The sequence below is a fragment of the Halichoerus grypus genome, chromosome 2, assembly GCF_964656455.1.
Source record: "Halichoerus grypus chromosome 2, mHalGry1.hap1.1, whole genome shotgun sequence".
NCBI classification, from domain to species: domain Eukaryota; kingdom Metazoa; phylum Chordata; class Mammalia; order Carnivora; family Phocidae; genus Halichoerus; species Halichoerus grypus.
Genome location: NC_135713.1, coordinates 116,667,558 through 116,684,082, shown reverse-complemented (window position 1 = coordinate 116,684,082; position 16,525 = coordinate 116,667,558). Strand labels below are relative to the sequence as shown.

Here is a 16,525-nt window from a genome sequence, read left to right as displayed (position 1 = left end):
AATAATTGATTTTAAATTAAGGCAAGAATTTTGGCTAGATAACATGTTTACATAAAATGTCACTTTTCATGATAAAGACTGATCGAGTGGGAGAACCCTTGGGCGTGGGTTCTTCCTTCCCTTCATACCCTTTGCGGGAATTGGCGTAGGACCATTCGAGGTGTGGACGGGATGGTCTGTGTCTCTGGCACCAGGGTGAAGCTCACTTGGGATTTCCGCCCCATTAGCCTGCAAACATCGCCACATTGACGTGTCAGTGTCCACTTCAGTGTCTTAAAAAAGTTGCCTGAAGTGATAACTCTGCCTTCAGTAGAAGGAGAAAAAAAGGAAAATTGGAACTGCATGAGTTCTACAAAAGCATGTTGGAGTCACATAATGAAAAAGCAGATTTTTTTATTATGATGTTTCTCCATATTTGGCATTGCTGTAAATGGCTAACTAACATTTACTGCCAATTCAATACAAATGTGTGGTTTGGTAATACCAGAACAGCAAATTTAAATGAAAAATAAAAGTTAAATATTTCCACACAAGATTTTACAGTCTGACATTTCACTGTGTAGGTAAAAAGACATTTTTTTTTTTTTTTTTACTACAGATTATTATTCAGCATGAATAAAAAACTACAACTTTTATTTTTAAACAGGAGTCACTGGTTTTAATTTTTACACATTTTTAAAATTACTGTGATAAAAAATAATGAAAAAGCTTCTTAATAATGCCATACACAGTATAATATAGATTTGTCCCCATTATATAGCATTTGTTTAATATACAAAATAGAATATTGACACACTTGAATCTATATGTAGTTAAGCAAGTTATTTGAGGAGGGTATTTTCATACAGCCTTTCATCAGAAAATAAAATCCTTCTTTTAGGCATTTTCTAGAGAGAAGACAATCCTTTCCTGAAAACCTGGTCACTAATCCCTGGTGGACCAGGCTGACTGATCACAGTCTGGAAAATGATGCAACTTCCATTCAAAGTGGTTAAAGTGTCCTTACATTCCTCTTCTCCCATCCAGCTCTCAAACCAGGCACGTGAAAACACATTCATTTACAGCTACAGTCTTGAGGGTGACCGGCCAACACTGAAATCTCACTGAGGGCTGCCAGGGTTCTTGAGTTTTGACAGACCAGAGTCTAATCTTACTGTTCATTCCACAGTGATGTCACTTTAGGGTATTAAACACAAAACTAAGCTAAGACTGATGGAGAAGAGGTGGTTTAGGTAAAAAACTGCCCCTGCCCCCCCCCCCAAGTTCTGAAGCGAGGTCAGTTTTCCTTTGCACGCACACCCAGAGCTCACCTGATGCTAACTATCAAGCTCTTCAGACACGAGTCATGTTAGCTTTCCTTTTGGGGTGTCCTTTTCTTTTTCCTCTCTCCAGAAGGTAGATGCCCTTTCAGGTTCCCCTGCCAGAGTTTTAGACAAGCACTTGGACAGTGTCCCCAGCAAGGCCTAAAAACACCGAGAAGGACACATTTTTCCACTAGTAATTAAAAATACTTTTCAGGATTTGCTGTAAGTCACCTCGGCATGTTGCCAACTCTCCCTCAAGTTGCTACAAACTTAGTTTGGGATGACAAGACACCACCTACGTAGAAAATGAAGCTGCTTTCCAATAGCACCGGATCTTTTCTCACTTAAATCGTAACTCTACTCAAACGTAGCTAAGATAACCTTCTTCCTTCCCACTTATTTCACAAGGGCATAACTTCTTTTCCATGTAGGATACAGCCTCCTAGTTTCACAAATGTCAGTTGATTTTCTTTTGACCAAGTGCACGTGTCTCTTTTTTCACTGAACTCTATTTTTTTGAGAACCAAAGTTGGAACTAAAATAAGAGTAACATGTGATGTGCTTTGTGGTTTTAACCATATAACCTTTCATAATGAACAATAATTTACCTTCCAGAAGCTCTTTTTGAGACTTAACACTGTCATTGATAATAATATTCAAGCGGTATTTCTTAGGCACCAAAAATTTCATATCCAGCTGGGTTACAGACCATCTTAAAATACTTTGAGATCAATTTAAACCATTACAAAAGGAACATTCCCTTTTAGAGAGCATTCAAAAAGCAAATGATTACATTTTTTATTAAATAATTTCTCCAAATACTGAAAAATAACAAATAACATTCAAAAAAGCATTCAAAGAAAACAAACATGTACTCATTTTGTTTGGAAATGAACTCTAGTAGGATAGAAAGAAATTAGTGTATTATTTGGCAACGTATGGGATTCTGCACTATTTACAGACTGCTGGTACCTCTACGCGTCTTATTGCCAAAGTCCTGAAGCCCCCGTGTTGACCACACTGCTGGAGGGGCTCTGTGCTCTGTGGGAAAGTAGCCCTGCTGTCAGGGAGTGCTGGGAGGGGGTGGGCCGGCAGGCACGACCTCTCTGTCCCCGCCCCCCCCTAAACTGCACACTTGAGCCAGGGGAGACTCCGCCCACATACCTGGGTGGACAGACTAACTGTGGGAATAAGGAGGGCGGTCACCTACTGTGGGAGGCAGAGGATGACTCGCTCTGTGACCTGAATGGGACGGAGCCTCGGCAGCCTTCACAGCATACGGGGGCCGGTCTCCGTGTCCCTCTTCCCCTAGAGCAAACCTGTTGCGTTTCTGAGACCACTGCTGCCTGTATGAATGCTTGCACGCACTATAAATCATATGGGTTCTCCATCAACATTTCTTTGACCCCTACAAAAAATATATAACATGTCGTGATAAAACAATCTCATCTAAAAATCATTCTTATTTTACACTATACAAGCTATTTTACAATCATTTTAATAAATTGCATGTAAAGCTGCAGTAGCCCTTCCCTTCCCAGATTAGTGAATACCAATATGATATATATCTGAAACTATAACTAAATATAAAAATATATTAGAAGTTTCATATTTTTTAATATTAGATTTTCAGTTTTCTATTACACAAATAATTTGGCCACCTTGAATAGAAATCAGATTTCTTGTGGCTTAGTAAATATAAGTTTTGAGTTTACAGAAAGTTGGTAAGGTGCACACAGAAAGGGCTACTACAGCTTCTATTTTGTTTAAAATCATTCTCAACAGTGAGGAGAAGTTCACAAGACTTTTGTTAAACTCTATGGCACACAGAGGGATGTGAGGCATGTGTAGTCTTACAAACATGGAAGTCTGACAGTTCAAAATCACAAAAATCAGTAGCTGAGCTTTCCTGCACCGCCAGGAAAGAGAGACCAATTGGTGATGGATGGGAATGTGAAAATGGGTGTCTGGCTACCTTTGCCATATTGGAAATTTATTTGGGGGGTCAAGTTGAGTGAGAGGAAATACTTGGTCTGATTCATATCTCTCAGCTGTGTCTCAGCTGGTTATCTGGAATCCTGACTTTTTCAAGAACTTACACAAACTACAACAAAAGGTCCTGAACGACCGTTGACCAACTTTCTTGCCATCTAGCCATAGCAGAGATAGGGCATTAAGTGCAAACAGGGCCTCTTGGTAGTTTTTTTTGTTGTTGGTGGTGTTTTTTTTTGTTTTTAAATTAATCGTTTGCAACCATCATCCACAGTTTACCGAGCAGGTCACTGGACTAGGTGCTCTACACCAGTTAGGACAGTTAATTTGCACAACCTAGAGAATTCTCCACTGAAGCAGATATATACAAAATATGAGCTTTTTTGACGAGAATACTGGAGATATGAGTCAATTTTTGTGGTCTTCTGACAGCTAAGGGCCATCAGGTTAGAAGCACCAACCCATTTTCACACAGAAGATTAATGTTTAGAGTTTGTTTAGGAAAGCTATGAACTAGCTGCCCATCTTAAACAGCTGTACAATAACTTGGATACAAAAATTATGTAAGAAAAAATGAGCAAGCATAGTTCACTGAATATAAAGGAAATTGTTAAAATCAGACAGTAATAGCTATAAAAGGCACAACTTCCCTTTTCTGATATACACTTGTAAACTTTTTTTCAGGTTTCCATGCATAAATCAAAAAATACTATCCTAACTATACAGGGGAAAATACACCAACAAAAATTCTAGAAAACTTTGTCCAGCCAGCTGTGAAAAGTATGAGCAGAAAGTTTGTCACGCAGACTTCGGGCACTGGGGGTTTAGGTGCCATCCTTCCCTGACAGTGGAGATCACCCCCCATGACTGCGGCTCATTTCTGGGGTCCACCTACTATCACTCTCTACTCTTCCCACCACTGAGAAGCGATGGCTCACCTGCTTCTGTTGCCAAGTCTTGGCCCTCTATAAACCACATGTAGTGCGTATGAAAAACAAAACGAAAACAAAGACCAGACAAAAACAGGAAAAAATAAAACAGCAAAACCGCTACAGGACAAATTGATAGTTTGTACAATAAAAGCTATAAATTCAACTTTCTTTAAGGCAACCTTTCTTGTTAAGGCAGTCACTTTTGATGAAACAGAAGTTTTTTGATATTTCCACTTGAATATTTTGGTATCTGATTGGTGATGATTTCAGCCAACATCTCTGGGAATTCAATACTCATGGTCTTATCCAAAAATGTTTGGAAGCAAAAGTTAAGGAGATTTTCAACCACCTGCAAGAGAAAATATACAAACGATTATTCTTAAAAACTTACTGGTAGGAATATCTTGTGCTTTTTGGCCTCTAATTTAGAAAATACATCTGACCTAGAATATACCAATCTTTGCTGGACTCCACCAGATAAAGAAGTTCAGTTAAATAAAGTGGGCATTCAGGTTACCAGGCACATTTTGGATTCTTTAGAATTGTATACAGAATTACATGGTGAACTCTAGTACAATAATATGTGAAGGACATATGCTAATTTAATTGATTAGTCATATAAAAACAGGATATTGATGTTTTTTAGTTAAACAGTGCTATTAAATTCTGTAGTGGCATCAGGATGTTCTATGCACGTGACTAGATGAAATAATATTTCATAACTGGCCTTAGGAGAAATGTGTGCCAAACTGAGGTTGACAACATGAGCTCCAACCATCACCAAAATCCGCCAACAGGAAAAAAACCAAAACAAAACCGAAACTATTGAGGTATCATTATATATAATCAATTAATCAGATTATATGTAATTATAATTAACCCAATGTCCCAGACAATATTCCGGATATCAGGTCTTAGGTCTGACACTTACATCATGCATGGAGTCCAAGAGTTTTGTCAGTTGGTAAAAGCGCTGCCAGTTCTGGCTGGAGTTCCCTTCCCTCTTCACAATGGCTTTTCCTAGCTCTTTGATGTAGGTCATTCGAATTTCATCAAATAGCTCTTGGCTCTTCAAACCTTCCTTAGGAACTAAAAGGTTAAGATGTTGTCAAGAAAAGAATTTTCTCATGGTAACTCTGCCTATGTGCCCGTAGGGCATTTGTTATTAATAGCACGCTTCCTGACGTATACTATATATACACTTTGAATACATTCTATGAAAACACAAGCATTTCATGGGCTCAGGAAAGTACAGGCAAGAGAGATTAGGGGATAATAGAAAATTGGAGGATTTAACCTGGAGTCATGCCTTGCTGGGGAGCATGTATCTGCCTTCCCTTGTGTACTTAGAAAATACCTTATGGATTCTAGGTTGTAAAACTGGTATCAAGTCAATCGTTTTATATTACTCTTCAAAAACTGGTACCAGGGAGAAGGACTGTGAACAGAAGGTTAATCATGTTGTCCGTGAATCCTGCAAAGACTGACTTTTGTACACGGCCAAATTTCTCAAAGTGTGTTCCTAGGAACTCTGGTTCTGTGTTAAATGGTTAGGGAAAAAAGGATTTGGTCAAAATGTAAGCAAAACTAAAGGCTAATACAAAGTTAGGCAGATTACTGGTTTTCAGGATTTGTCAGAGCCAAAATCAGGCACTTTCTAGGGAGGCAAGCATGTTGCTTCCCAAACTTCACTTCCTGTTGCTGACCTCTTAGAAAATGCTGGAATTCAGGAAAAGCACTGGCTTTAGGAACAAGAAGTTTTAATTCTTACTTGCCCTGTGGATTTGAGAATAACCTGCCTGAGCTGTGTCTCCTACTCTTTCTCATTGAGGGTTTTTTTTTTTTAATATTTGTATATATTGCAAAATGTTCACAATACATCTATACTTAACATCCATCACCATATAGTAAACATATTTTTTCTTGCGATGAAAACGTTTAAAATTTACTCAGCAACTTTCACATATATAATATATAGTACTAATAACGATAATCACCATGCTGCATGTGACAGCCACGACTTACTTATTTTATGCCTGGAAGTTTGTCCTTTGTAACCCCCTTCCCCCCCTTTCTCCCACCCTTCAATCTGCCCTCCTCTGGAGACCACCAGTCTGTTCTCTGTACAAACGAGCCTATCTCCTTGTTTGTTTTTAGAGTCCACATATAAGTGAGATTCTATACTTATTTGTACTTGTCTTCCTCTGACTGGCTTCCTTCACTTAGCCTAATGCCCTCAAGGTCCATCCATGTTGTTGCGAGTAGCAAGATGGCACTCTTCGATGGTGGAGTAATATTCCATCGAATATATGTATACTGTATATACCATATATATCCCATCTTTATCCGTTCATCCATAGATGAACACTTCAGTTGTTTGTGTCTTGGTTATTGTAAATAGTTATTGCCATGAATATGAGGCTACATATGTTTTTCAAGTTAGTGTTTTCATTTTGTGTGGACAAATGCCCAGAAGTGGAATTACCGGGTCATGCAGTAGTCCTATTTTTAACTTCTTGAGGAACATCCATACTGTTTTCCACAGTGGCTGCACCACTTTGCATTCCCACCAGAAGTGTGCAGAGTTCCCTCTTCTCCATACCTCTGCCAACACTTATTTCTTGTCTTTTTGATAACAGACATTCTAATAGATGTGAGATGAGATATGGCTTTGATTTGCATTTCCCTGTTAATCACTAGTAATGATGAGCACCTTTTCACGTGCCTGTTGGCCAGTCAGGATTTGCAAGTATTTTCTCCCATTCTGTAGGTTGCCTTTTCATTTTGTTGATCGTTTTCTTTGCTGTGCAGAAGCTTTATAGTTAGATGTGGTGCCAGATTTTTATTTTTACTTTTTTGGCCTTTGCTTTTGGTGCTGGATTCAGAAAGTCATTGTCAAGACTGATGTTAAGGAGCTTACTGCCTCTGTTTTCTTCTAGGAGTTTTATAGTTTCAGGTCTTACGTTCAAGTCTTTGATTCATTTTTGGGTTAATTTTTGTGTATGGTGTAAGATAATCGTCCACTTTCAGTCTTTTGCATATGGCTGTCCACTTTTCCCAGCATCATTTATTGAAGAAACTGTTCTTTCCCCATTGGACACTCTTGGCTACTTTGTTGTAAATTAATTGACCATCTATGTCTGGGTTTATGTCTGTGCTCTCTAATCTCTCCACTGAACTCTGTGCCTCTTGTCTCTTTTTATGCTGGCGCTGTATTGTTTTTATGACTACAGCTTTGTAATATAGTTTGAAGCCAGGGAGTGTGATGCCTCTAGCTTTGTTCTTCATTCTCTAGGTTTCTTTGGCTATTCTGGGTCTTATTTATAGTTCCATACAGAATTTAGGATTATTTGTTCTGTGAAAAATGCCATTGGAATTTTAAGAGGGATTGCATTTGGAAATATGGACATTTTGACAGTATTCTTCCAATCCATGAATGTGGAATATCTTTCCATTTATTTCTGTCATCTTCAATTTCTCTCATCAGTGTCTTAAGAGTTTTCAGTGTACAGGTCTTTCACCTCCTTGGATACATTTTATTCCTAGATACTTTATTATTTTTGATGCAAATGTAAATGGAGTTATATTCTTAATTTCTCTTTCTGCTAGTTCATTATTAGTGTATAGAACTGCAACAGATTTTTGCATATTGATTTTGTATCCTGCATGGTTAGTAAATCTATTTGTTCTAACAGTCTTTTTGTGGAGTCTTTAAGATTGTAATATCATGTCATCTGCCAAGAGAGTTTTATTTAGTCCTTTTAGATTTGAATGCCTTTTATTTCTTGTCTAATTGCTCTGGCTAGAACCTTAATACTGTGTTGAATAAAAGTGATGACAGGGGATATCCTTGTCTTAATTCCTGATCTTAGAGGGAAAGCTTTCAGCTTTTCACCATTGAGTATGATGTTAGCTGTAGGTTGTCATATATGGCCTTTATTATGCTGAGGTTATGTTCCCTCTGTACTCATTTTGTTGAAAGTTTTTATCATAAATAGATGCCGAATTTTGTTAGATGCTTTTTCTGCACCTGTCGAGATGATTTTTACCTTTTATTTTGTTAATGCAGTGTATCACTCTCCCTGGATTTGGACTAGAGCTAGAACAAGGAAAACATTCTGATTCTATGAAACAATACTTGGCACTTGTAAGATGTCAGTATTACTGTGAAAACGAAGGCTACTTAATCAGAAGTGGTAAGAGCCTACCATGTTAAAAATGGGTTAATATATTACAGATAGCCTAATTATTGTTAATATCTTAAATATTAAAATTTAATATTTTCACTGATAGTTTATCTGTAATTTTTTTTCTTGCATGTTACCCGATTTCTAAAAATAATGATGGGAGAAGTCCTATGCAGTGCTTACATTTAAAAGAATTTCATCTATCCCAAATTACCCCTAATTATCCTTGTAGCTCCATGAATTTTTTGCTTCATGTGGTTAAGCCATATACTTAGAATTACTTTCCTGGTAGTAGAATGCTTTATGTAAGGAGTATCTTTAAATAAAGAGCTGTTTTTTGTTTTTTGTTTTTTTTCCCCTACTTTAAAGTCTGTGCTGATAATAAATGTAGCTGCCATAGCTTTCTTTTGGTTTAAAACAGTGGTCAGCAAACCATGACCTGTGGCCTAGTCCCACCAGGAGCCTGTGCTTGTAAATAAAGTTTTATTGGAACATAACCATGCTTGTTCTTTCTCTTGTTGACTGTGTTCATTCTATAGGCAGCAGAGTTGAGCAGCTGTGATAGTGTGTATACAAAACTGAAAACACTTACCATCTGACACCCTATAGTGCAAGTTTACCATCACTGGGTTACTGTATGGCCTTTTACTTCAGTCATTCAGTAGCTTTATTTACATATTCTCATGTCAATAGCATAAAGTTGGGTTTTTTTGGGTTTTTTTAAATACAGTCTTGGATTTTTTTGTGGGTCTTTTTTTACCTTGGAGCTTTTATCTCCTATTTAATGAAATTGCTGATAAATTTATTTATACACCATTTGTTACTTTCCCTTACCATGCATTTGTTTATGCTCTCCCCCCTCATTTCATTGGATTGCTTTTCCTTACCATGTTTGCCTCAGCTGCTACCCCCATCCCCTAACTTGGTGGTTCGGTACTTTGGATACTTCTCCTATCTTTAGCCATCATTACTGAAATTTTTTTTAAAAAAGATTTTATTTGAGAGAGAGAGAGAGCACAAGCAGGGGGAACTGCAGGCAGAGGGAGAAGCAGACTCCCTGCTGAGCAAGGAGCCCAATGTGGGACTTGATCTCAGGGCCCTGAGATCATGACCTGAGCCAAAGGCAGACGCTTAACCGACCGAGCCACCCAGGTGCCCCTGAAATTTAAACACTCATTCTTATCAACCTACCCTTCTTGCTTATGTGTAATTATTGTGTATTTCAATTCTGTTTTTTAGACCCTTCAAAACACTACTGTTATTTTATACAATAAATATTAGTTTAAACGTATCTACAGATTTACCATGCTCTGTTCTTTTTTCCTTTTTGGAGATGGGACTCCTTTCCCTTAGCCTAAGTATACCCTTTAATCTTAATTTACTGAGGATCTCTGGTGGCAAACTTTCTTTTCACCTTCATTAAAAAAAAAAATGGACTGGTACATTTAGACTATTCACATGTCAGGTAATCGATATATTTGGGTTAAGAGCTATCATGTTTGTCACTGTTTTCTACTCATTGCACTGGTTCTTTCTTTTGTAATCCTTGCCTCTTTTCTACCTTCCGTGGTTTTTGCTGAGCATTTCGTATGATCCTAGATTCTCTCCTCTCAGTCTATTATTACTTACTTCTAAAGCTGTTTTCAGTGCTTGCCCTGGAGATCCCCATATACACAGACAACTGATCTACAGCTCCTTTAAATAAGACCGCTCTACTTGATCTGTAGTGCAGGTGCCTACAAACAGTACGTGTGGGTCCTCTCTCCTGTCACGCATTTCCTTCATCTGCATGTTATGATCATCTCATGCACTGTTGCTAAATTACTTTCCACAGTTGTGGGTCAAATCACATAAGAAGAAAAATGAATTTTCATCTTTATTGTTTCCTCCTCTCATGCTCTCCTTTCTGTAGATCCACGTTTCTGAACTGCATCATTTTCATTTCCTCTGAAGAACTTCCTTAAACATTTTGCGCAAGGCAGGTCTTCTAGTGACTAATTCTCTGTTTTTGTTTGAGACTCTATTTCACCCTCACTTTTGAAGGATAATTTCACTGGATACATAATTGTAGATTGATTTTTTTAACACTAAATATTTCACTTGACTCTCTTCTTGCATGTGTAGTTGCTGATGAGAATCTGATGTCATTTTTATCCTTGTTCCTCTATGGGTAAGCTGTTTTTTCCCCCTCTGGCTTCTTTCAAGATTTTTTCTTTGGTTTTCTCCAGTTTGAGTAAAATACGCCTAGATGTAGATTTTTTGGTATTTATCTTTTTTGGAGTTTTTTGAGCTTCCTGGGTCTATGTTTTGGCATCTGTCATTAATTTTGGGAAATTCTCAGCCATTATTATTTCATATATTTCTTCCATTCCTTTCTTCTACTTCTTATGTCCCCGTTACTTCTATGTGACACATTGTGTAATGGCCCCCACAGTTCTTGAATACTCCATTCCATGTTGTTTTTATCCTTCTCTTTGCATTTGAGTTTGGGACTCTGCCATGTCTGATCTACTGATGAGCATTCTTCATTTGTATTACAGTATTTTTAGTCTCTAGCATTTCCTTTTCTTTCCTTCCTAGAGTTTCCACCTCTCTGCTTACATTACCCATGTGTTCTTCAATGTTGTTTTTTTCCATTAGAGCCCTTAACATAGTAATCATGGTTATGTTAAATTCCCTATCTGATAATTTTAACATCTGTGTCATAGCTGAGCTGGGTCTGATGCTTGTGTGTCTCTTCAGACTGTTTTTTGTTGCTTTTTAGCTTGCATACCTTACCATCTTTGTTTTTTTCCTGAAAAGTGGATATAGATAGATCAGAGTGGAGGTAATGATGCGTTTAGTATGAGGTTTTATGTTAATCTGGCCAGGAGCTGGACTGTTTCATGTTGGCCATAGAGGTGTTTAACAGAAACTGAAACCTGTTTCCCTGTTTTTATTGGTTTCCCTTGTTGTTTTGGGTTTCCTGGAGAACTCCTTAAATGGCTGTGCTCTGCAGTTCTGGCAGTTGTAATCCAGTTACTATCCTGGAGCCCTACAGGGTGGTTAGGTGTTGGGGATGTGGGGGGTGGGTCTTAATCCTTTTATGATGACATCTGTGTTGTCATGACCTTCAGGAGCGTTTCTGAACCTCCTCCCCCACCTCTTACAGGAGACAGGAAGGGAGAGGGGGCTGCAATGATCGTTCTGCCCTTTCCCTCAGGTCAGATAAAGCTCTCTTACAGCGGTTTCCCTCAGAGGGCAAAAACAGGGGGCTCTTTCTCTGATATTCATGGTGAGAACCTGGTGTGGCTTCTGCAGGTAAACTGTAAGGAAGTGTGGGGAGACAACCCCCACAGTTTTTAATTTTCAAGCTCTTCCTCTCTCTCCAGCAATTCATCAGAAGTACGGTGAGTGTTCCAGCAGTTCCCGGCTCCCGATGCTTCTGTCCCCAGTAAGCTGATCATGGCTGTGCTTCTATCTGCCTGTTTCTCTAGATTTTGATGTGGTCATTTGCCTTGTGACCTCAATTATCTGATGGATCCAAGAAAAGTTACTGATTTTCAGTTCAGCTTCTTCTTGTTGAGGATGGGAATGGCAGCATCCAGGCTGTTTACTTGTAAGAGCTGAAGCTGGAAGTCCACCTTCATTTTCCAATATTTTTTCCTTAGCACTGTTTCAGCCCTCCTCCCTCACTCATGCCTCTTATCCTGTTCATTTACGTACATGATTTACATGTACATATATATACATGTAAAAAACTGTATTCTGGCTAAAAATTTAATGTTTCCAACCTCTGTCTTTAAACTTATGTGTAATATAAATATACCCTCTGAGTACAGCTAACCTCTTTGGGTTCTTGCCTGCTGGTGGTCTAGCATATTTTAGTGGGAGGTTAGGGTACCTATTCTAGTATTCTGTCAGACTAGAAATCTGATTATATCTAATGGTATGTATTTTATTCCTTCTTGATTCTATGTTTTTTTTTTTTTAAGGAACCAGTGATACTAGTTCAGTTTACTTTTTTGTATCCTCTGCAATGATAAAAGTACATGTAGTACTGTGAGTGTGGCATGTATAAAACGTAAATCACCTTTTTTTTTACAAATAAGATTGCTTAGTATTTGGCACTGATCTGTACCTAGATATGATGATCAAAATTTTAACTGTGTAACTCAAATGACATCAAGCTCACATCCTTAACAAGTGTGCTGTGTTAGGTAACCTTAAGGTCTCTAGCAATGATCTTTTCCTTGCTCAGATCTTTTCTGAGAACAAAGGTAGTATGAAAGCATTAATGATACGTGTGCCTTGGAAAAGCTGAAACAGTCACATGCAACATCCATCCCTTCAAGTTATTTGACAGCTTTGAAACCAGAGTTACTCATGGAAAGAAGACTTTTTGAAACATTGCAAATTTATTTGTATATGAAAGAAGTATTCAGTCATCAACTTTGTATTTTATAAACACTAACCTGGTATGTAATTTTTGTTGGAATAGCCTGTAAGTGTATAACACCAACTGTTCACAGACCTTTTATGGGTTGTTGAAAATGCCACCTTTTTACTAACAAGAGACTTTGTATTTTTCAAAAGCTTTCTAGGTTCACTAAGTAATGCCTTTGCTGGCCACAACTAGCCTCACTCAAGTTTATACACCAGTCCCTTTAGATTGTTCCGTAAATGCTTGCTGCTGTTTTCTAGATGGAATACCTCCGTCCCCCAGGGCGGTAGCAGCACTGCATCGGCCAGTCCTCTAACAGCCAGCAGGTACGCCTTCCGTACGCCCTGTTTTTCTCCCATAATTTCTTAGACATAGTCCTATTCCTCGTGTCACTAATTTTCGACCTAGTGTTGGTACCGAAGGTCACAGGGAGGAGGAGGTCTGTACACACTCTGGATGAACAGAGGCTCCTGCAGAGCTCACATACCTCTCTCTTTCCCCGAGGCACCTAGCTGTCTTACTAATCTTGGTATCATTGGCTGTGCCTTTGTAAAATTCGGCATTTATGAAAACCCTAAGTTATCTGACTAGCAGGGAATATACAAACACACCTCTAAAGTTTCTACACGTTTACATTTCATACTTCTGACATACTTAGAAGTGAATTTTAGAAGCCAAGAGGTGTTCTACCAACCTGAAGAGAGAAGCAATAAGGTTTTCATACAGAGATACTCTTCATAAGAGACCTGAAGCCTCTGTAACTCGGAGGAAACATACAGCATGTGTTTACATTGGTCATACATGCAGGGGAGGGTCATTCTCTGCCTGTGAAAGACAAACACCAGCGTTTGAGTTAGTTACCCCCCAAAGTACACTTGTTTGTTTTATCTTACACAACTATGAACTTACAAAGGAAACTCTAACTATTGCTATTAATGCTAATTCCCTATAGGTGAGAACTGTGAGAAAGGAAACTTGTTCCTGGGTCCACAGGACCTAAAGAGAGGACTGAATAATCTAAGTTCACACTGGAGAAATTAGTTTTCTGTTGTGCATGCCGTAGATTGTTTTATGTACTTAATTTCCGCAGGAATCCATTCTAAACACTTCTTACCAGTTGCTCATTTAAACCAGGGTTTGATGGCAGCATTTGAGTCTGGTCGTTATCTGGTAGAGTGTAAGTCATACCGGCCAGGAAGTTTGTCTGGCTCGATCCCTGCTACTCGGACCAGGCTTACTAGGAATGTGATAAGTACACGCTATTCCCTCTAATGCATTCTCCATCATGTTATCCTCTGTTTGCAAGCCTCCACTGGCTGCTTTTTGCTCCTGGAATACAATTTCAACTCCATTTCCTGGCCTACAAGCTTCTGCTTGATCCACTTCTCTCAAGCTCGTAAGGGAGTTCCACCCTTTGCTCTCGTTTCTTCTGCCAGCCCCTACTTTTCACACGACTCGTTCTTCTGTACTGTTTGGTGCTCGGCTCCCTACAGAGGTCTTCTGTGGTCCCCAAATCTAAAGTAGACTGCACCCCTTCCTCCCCCCAGTCACACTATTGTATCATGGCACTCCAAAATAATTTCATTTATTTATTTCATTTCCCCATTGGAATGTTAGCAGGGGCCTCATCTATTGTGCTCACAATTACAGCGCAAGCTCCTAAAATAGTGTCTGGCACTTGGTAGGGACTCATCTATCACCGAGAGGTATCACCAATAGAGAAAGAACACCAACTTTAACTCAGGATTCAGTTCAGCCACGATTTCTGGACTAGGGTTTTATGAAGCTAGCTTGCCTGATAGCAGAAAGGTGAAATTTCTGCTTTAGGTAGTTTGTATTTATCCTGCCAGATAAGTGGCCTTGGACTGACCTAGTAGCAGTATAAAGATGTGTTCTGAATCTAGAATTAACCCAGGACTTGCAGCTTCTTTCACAATGCCTAAGAATGTCTTTAAAAATATCTGGAGCTAGTATCATCCAGTCTCTATTAAAACACTTAAAATAATGTGAGCTTACCACATGGTAAGGCATGCCCATCCATTTAACACTGCTCCAACAGATGCTTTTCTGGAACTTTTACACATTGTTTTGGGGCCTAGCTCACCCAAAAGATAAAAGAGTATCTCTGTAGGCTCTCCTCCTCACTCCCCACTGTGCCTTTCTCTTTCCTCCAAACATCCCGTTTGTTGAATGATATAAATTTCCATACTCTTTGCCATTATGGACATAATTAAAGTTGTCACTCTTAATTTTAATACAGTATCCAGTTCTAAACACAAACTACTCAGAACGGATCGACTCATATAGGGTGCAATGGGACTACTCTAATAATGGGATTTAAGGTTTCATCGATTCTTCTGACCTCTGGTCAAAAGCACCCCAGCTCTCACAATTAAATCTTCATTTCTTACTCTGCTCTGACCATGGATATGTGTGTGAGAGGGTGAGAACTCCGTGGCTTCATTCTCCTAAAGGAGATAAGTTAGTAGGCACAGAAAATTGTAATATAAGGTAGAAGAAAAGTGATAAGAGCTAGGGATATACAGCAGACAGGTCTTAGAAGGTGCTGAGTTGAGATGCCTGAGGAACAGAGCCTCTGAGTGGCAATGCTGTGAGAGAGACAAAGAGGCCAGGTTCTGGGAAGCCAGAAACCATGCTGAGTATGTACCCGGTGGGCAGGGTGGAGACTGCGAGGACATCTGCGTGTTAGGGAGGTATGTAATGGGATCAAACTGTATTTTTGTAAGAAAAAAATTGTCAACATGATGGAGGACACACAGGAGGCAGAAAACTAGTCAGGAAACGACTGCAATGAGGTCCGGGGAAGGGACGCCTCAAATACTTCACAGATGGAAGCAGAGGCCTAGTGGAAACAAGAATAGCTCATGTATAAAATCTGAAAATCTGATTGGTTCTCTCCCATTTAAAAAAAACTGTCCCAAGTCCTAACACGGAGTAGGCCTTGCCATGACATGAGGATCCTTGCCATGACATAAGAATCCTTTGGCCTCCCCGTCAGCCAAGATGTCCTCATCTGTAGTTGTCCCTATTCAAAGTGAGATCAACTGACCCCAGAGTTGACCCCAACTATATTAAAAAGTACCCTCCATGGTGGCTCGGTAGGTTAAGTGTCTGACTCTTGATATCGGCTCAGGTCATGATCTCTCATGATGTCAGGGTCCTGGGATGAAGTCCCTCGTTAGGCTCTGGGCTAGGCGGGGAGTCTGCTTGAGAAGCTCTCTCTCCCTCTTCCTCTGACCCTCCTCCTGCTTACTCACTCTCTAAAATGGATAAATAAATCTTAAAAAACGTACCTTTCAATATGTCCTGGGACAGTAATAATAATGCCCCATGTCCATTTGGCCTGCCATTAAGCGTTGATAAACAACTCTATTTCAAGAAACCTGACAGAATTGATTCAGTCCTGAATGATCACAATAGCAATCCATCAGGAAGACATCAGCTGGTTAAAAATACCCTATGAACACAGGGAAAATGACTCACAAATAACTTACTCATTAATAATCAGATCAGGAGCGAAACATAGCATGCTTCCACTTGATTGTCTATATGATCTCCAGCCCAGGGCAAATGCCATGAGGAACATCCATGAATATTGCAGTAGGGTCATTTGGTCGTCCAGGTGTAAGTTCCTGAAGCCTGAATTAAGAGAAGTAAAGGTATGAG

General features: G+C 39.2%; 1 protein-coding gene across 6 annotated transcripts in view; it reads right to left on the bottom strand.

The window, feature by feature from the left end:
• Positions 1-376: 376 nt before the first annotated feature.
• Positions 377-16,525, bottom strand: part of NR3C1 (nuclear receptor subfamily 3 group C member 1) — a 128,091-nt gene continuing 111,942 nt past the window's right edge. For all 6 annotated transcript variants that reach the window (XM_078067357.1, XM_078067353.1, XM_078067354.1 and 3 more), the window contains exons 6-9: positions 16,354-16,498; positions 13,533-13,663; positions 5,160-5,317; positions 377-4,577 (exon numbers count right to left, since the gene is read on the bottom strand). In XM_078067357.1, the coding sequence (XP_077923483.1) occupies positions 4,425-4,577; positions 5,160-5,317; positions 13,533-13,663; positions 16,354-16,498 (587 nt within the window). In that variant the 3' untranslated portion in view covers positions 377-4,424. The remainder of the gene's footprint in view (positions 4,578-5,159; positions 5,318-13,532; positions 13,664-16,353; positions 16,499-16,525) is intronic.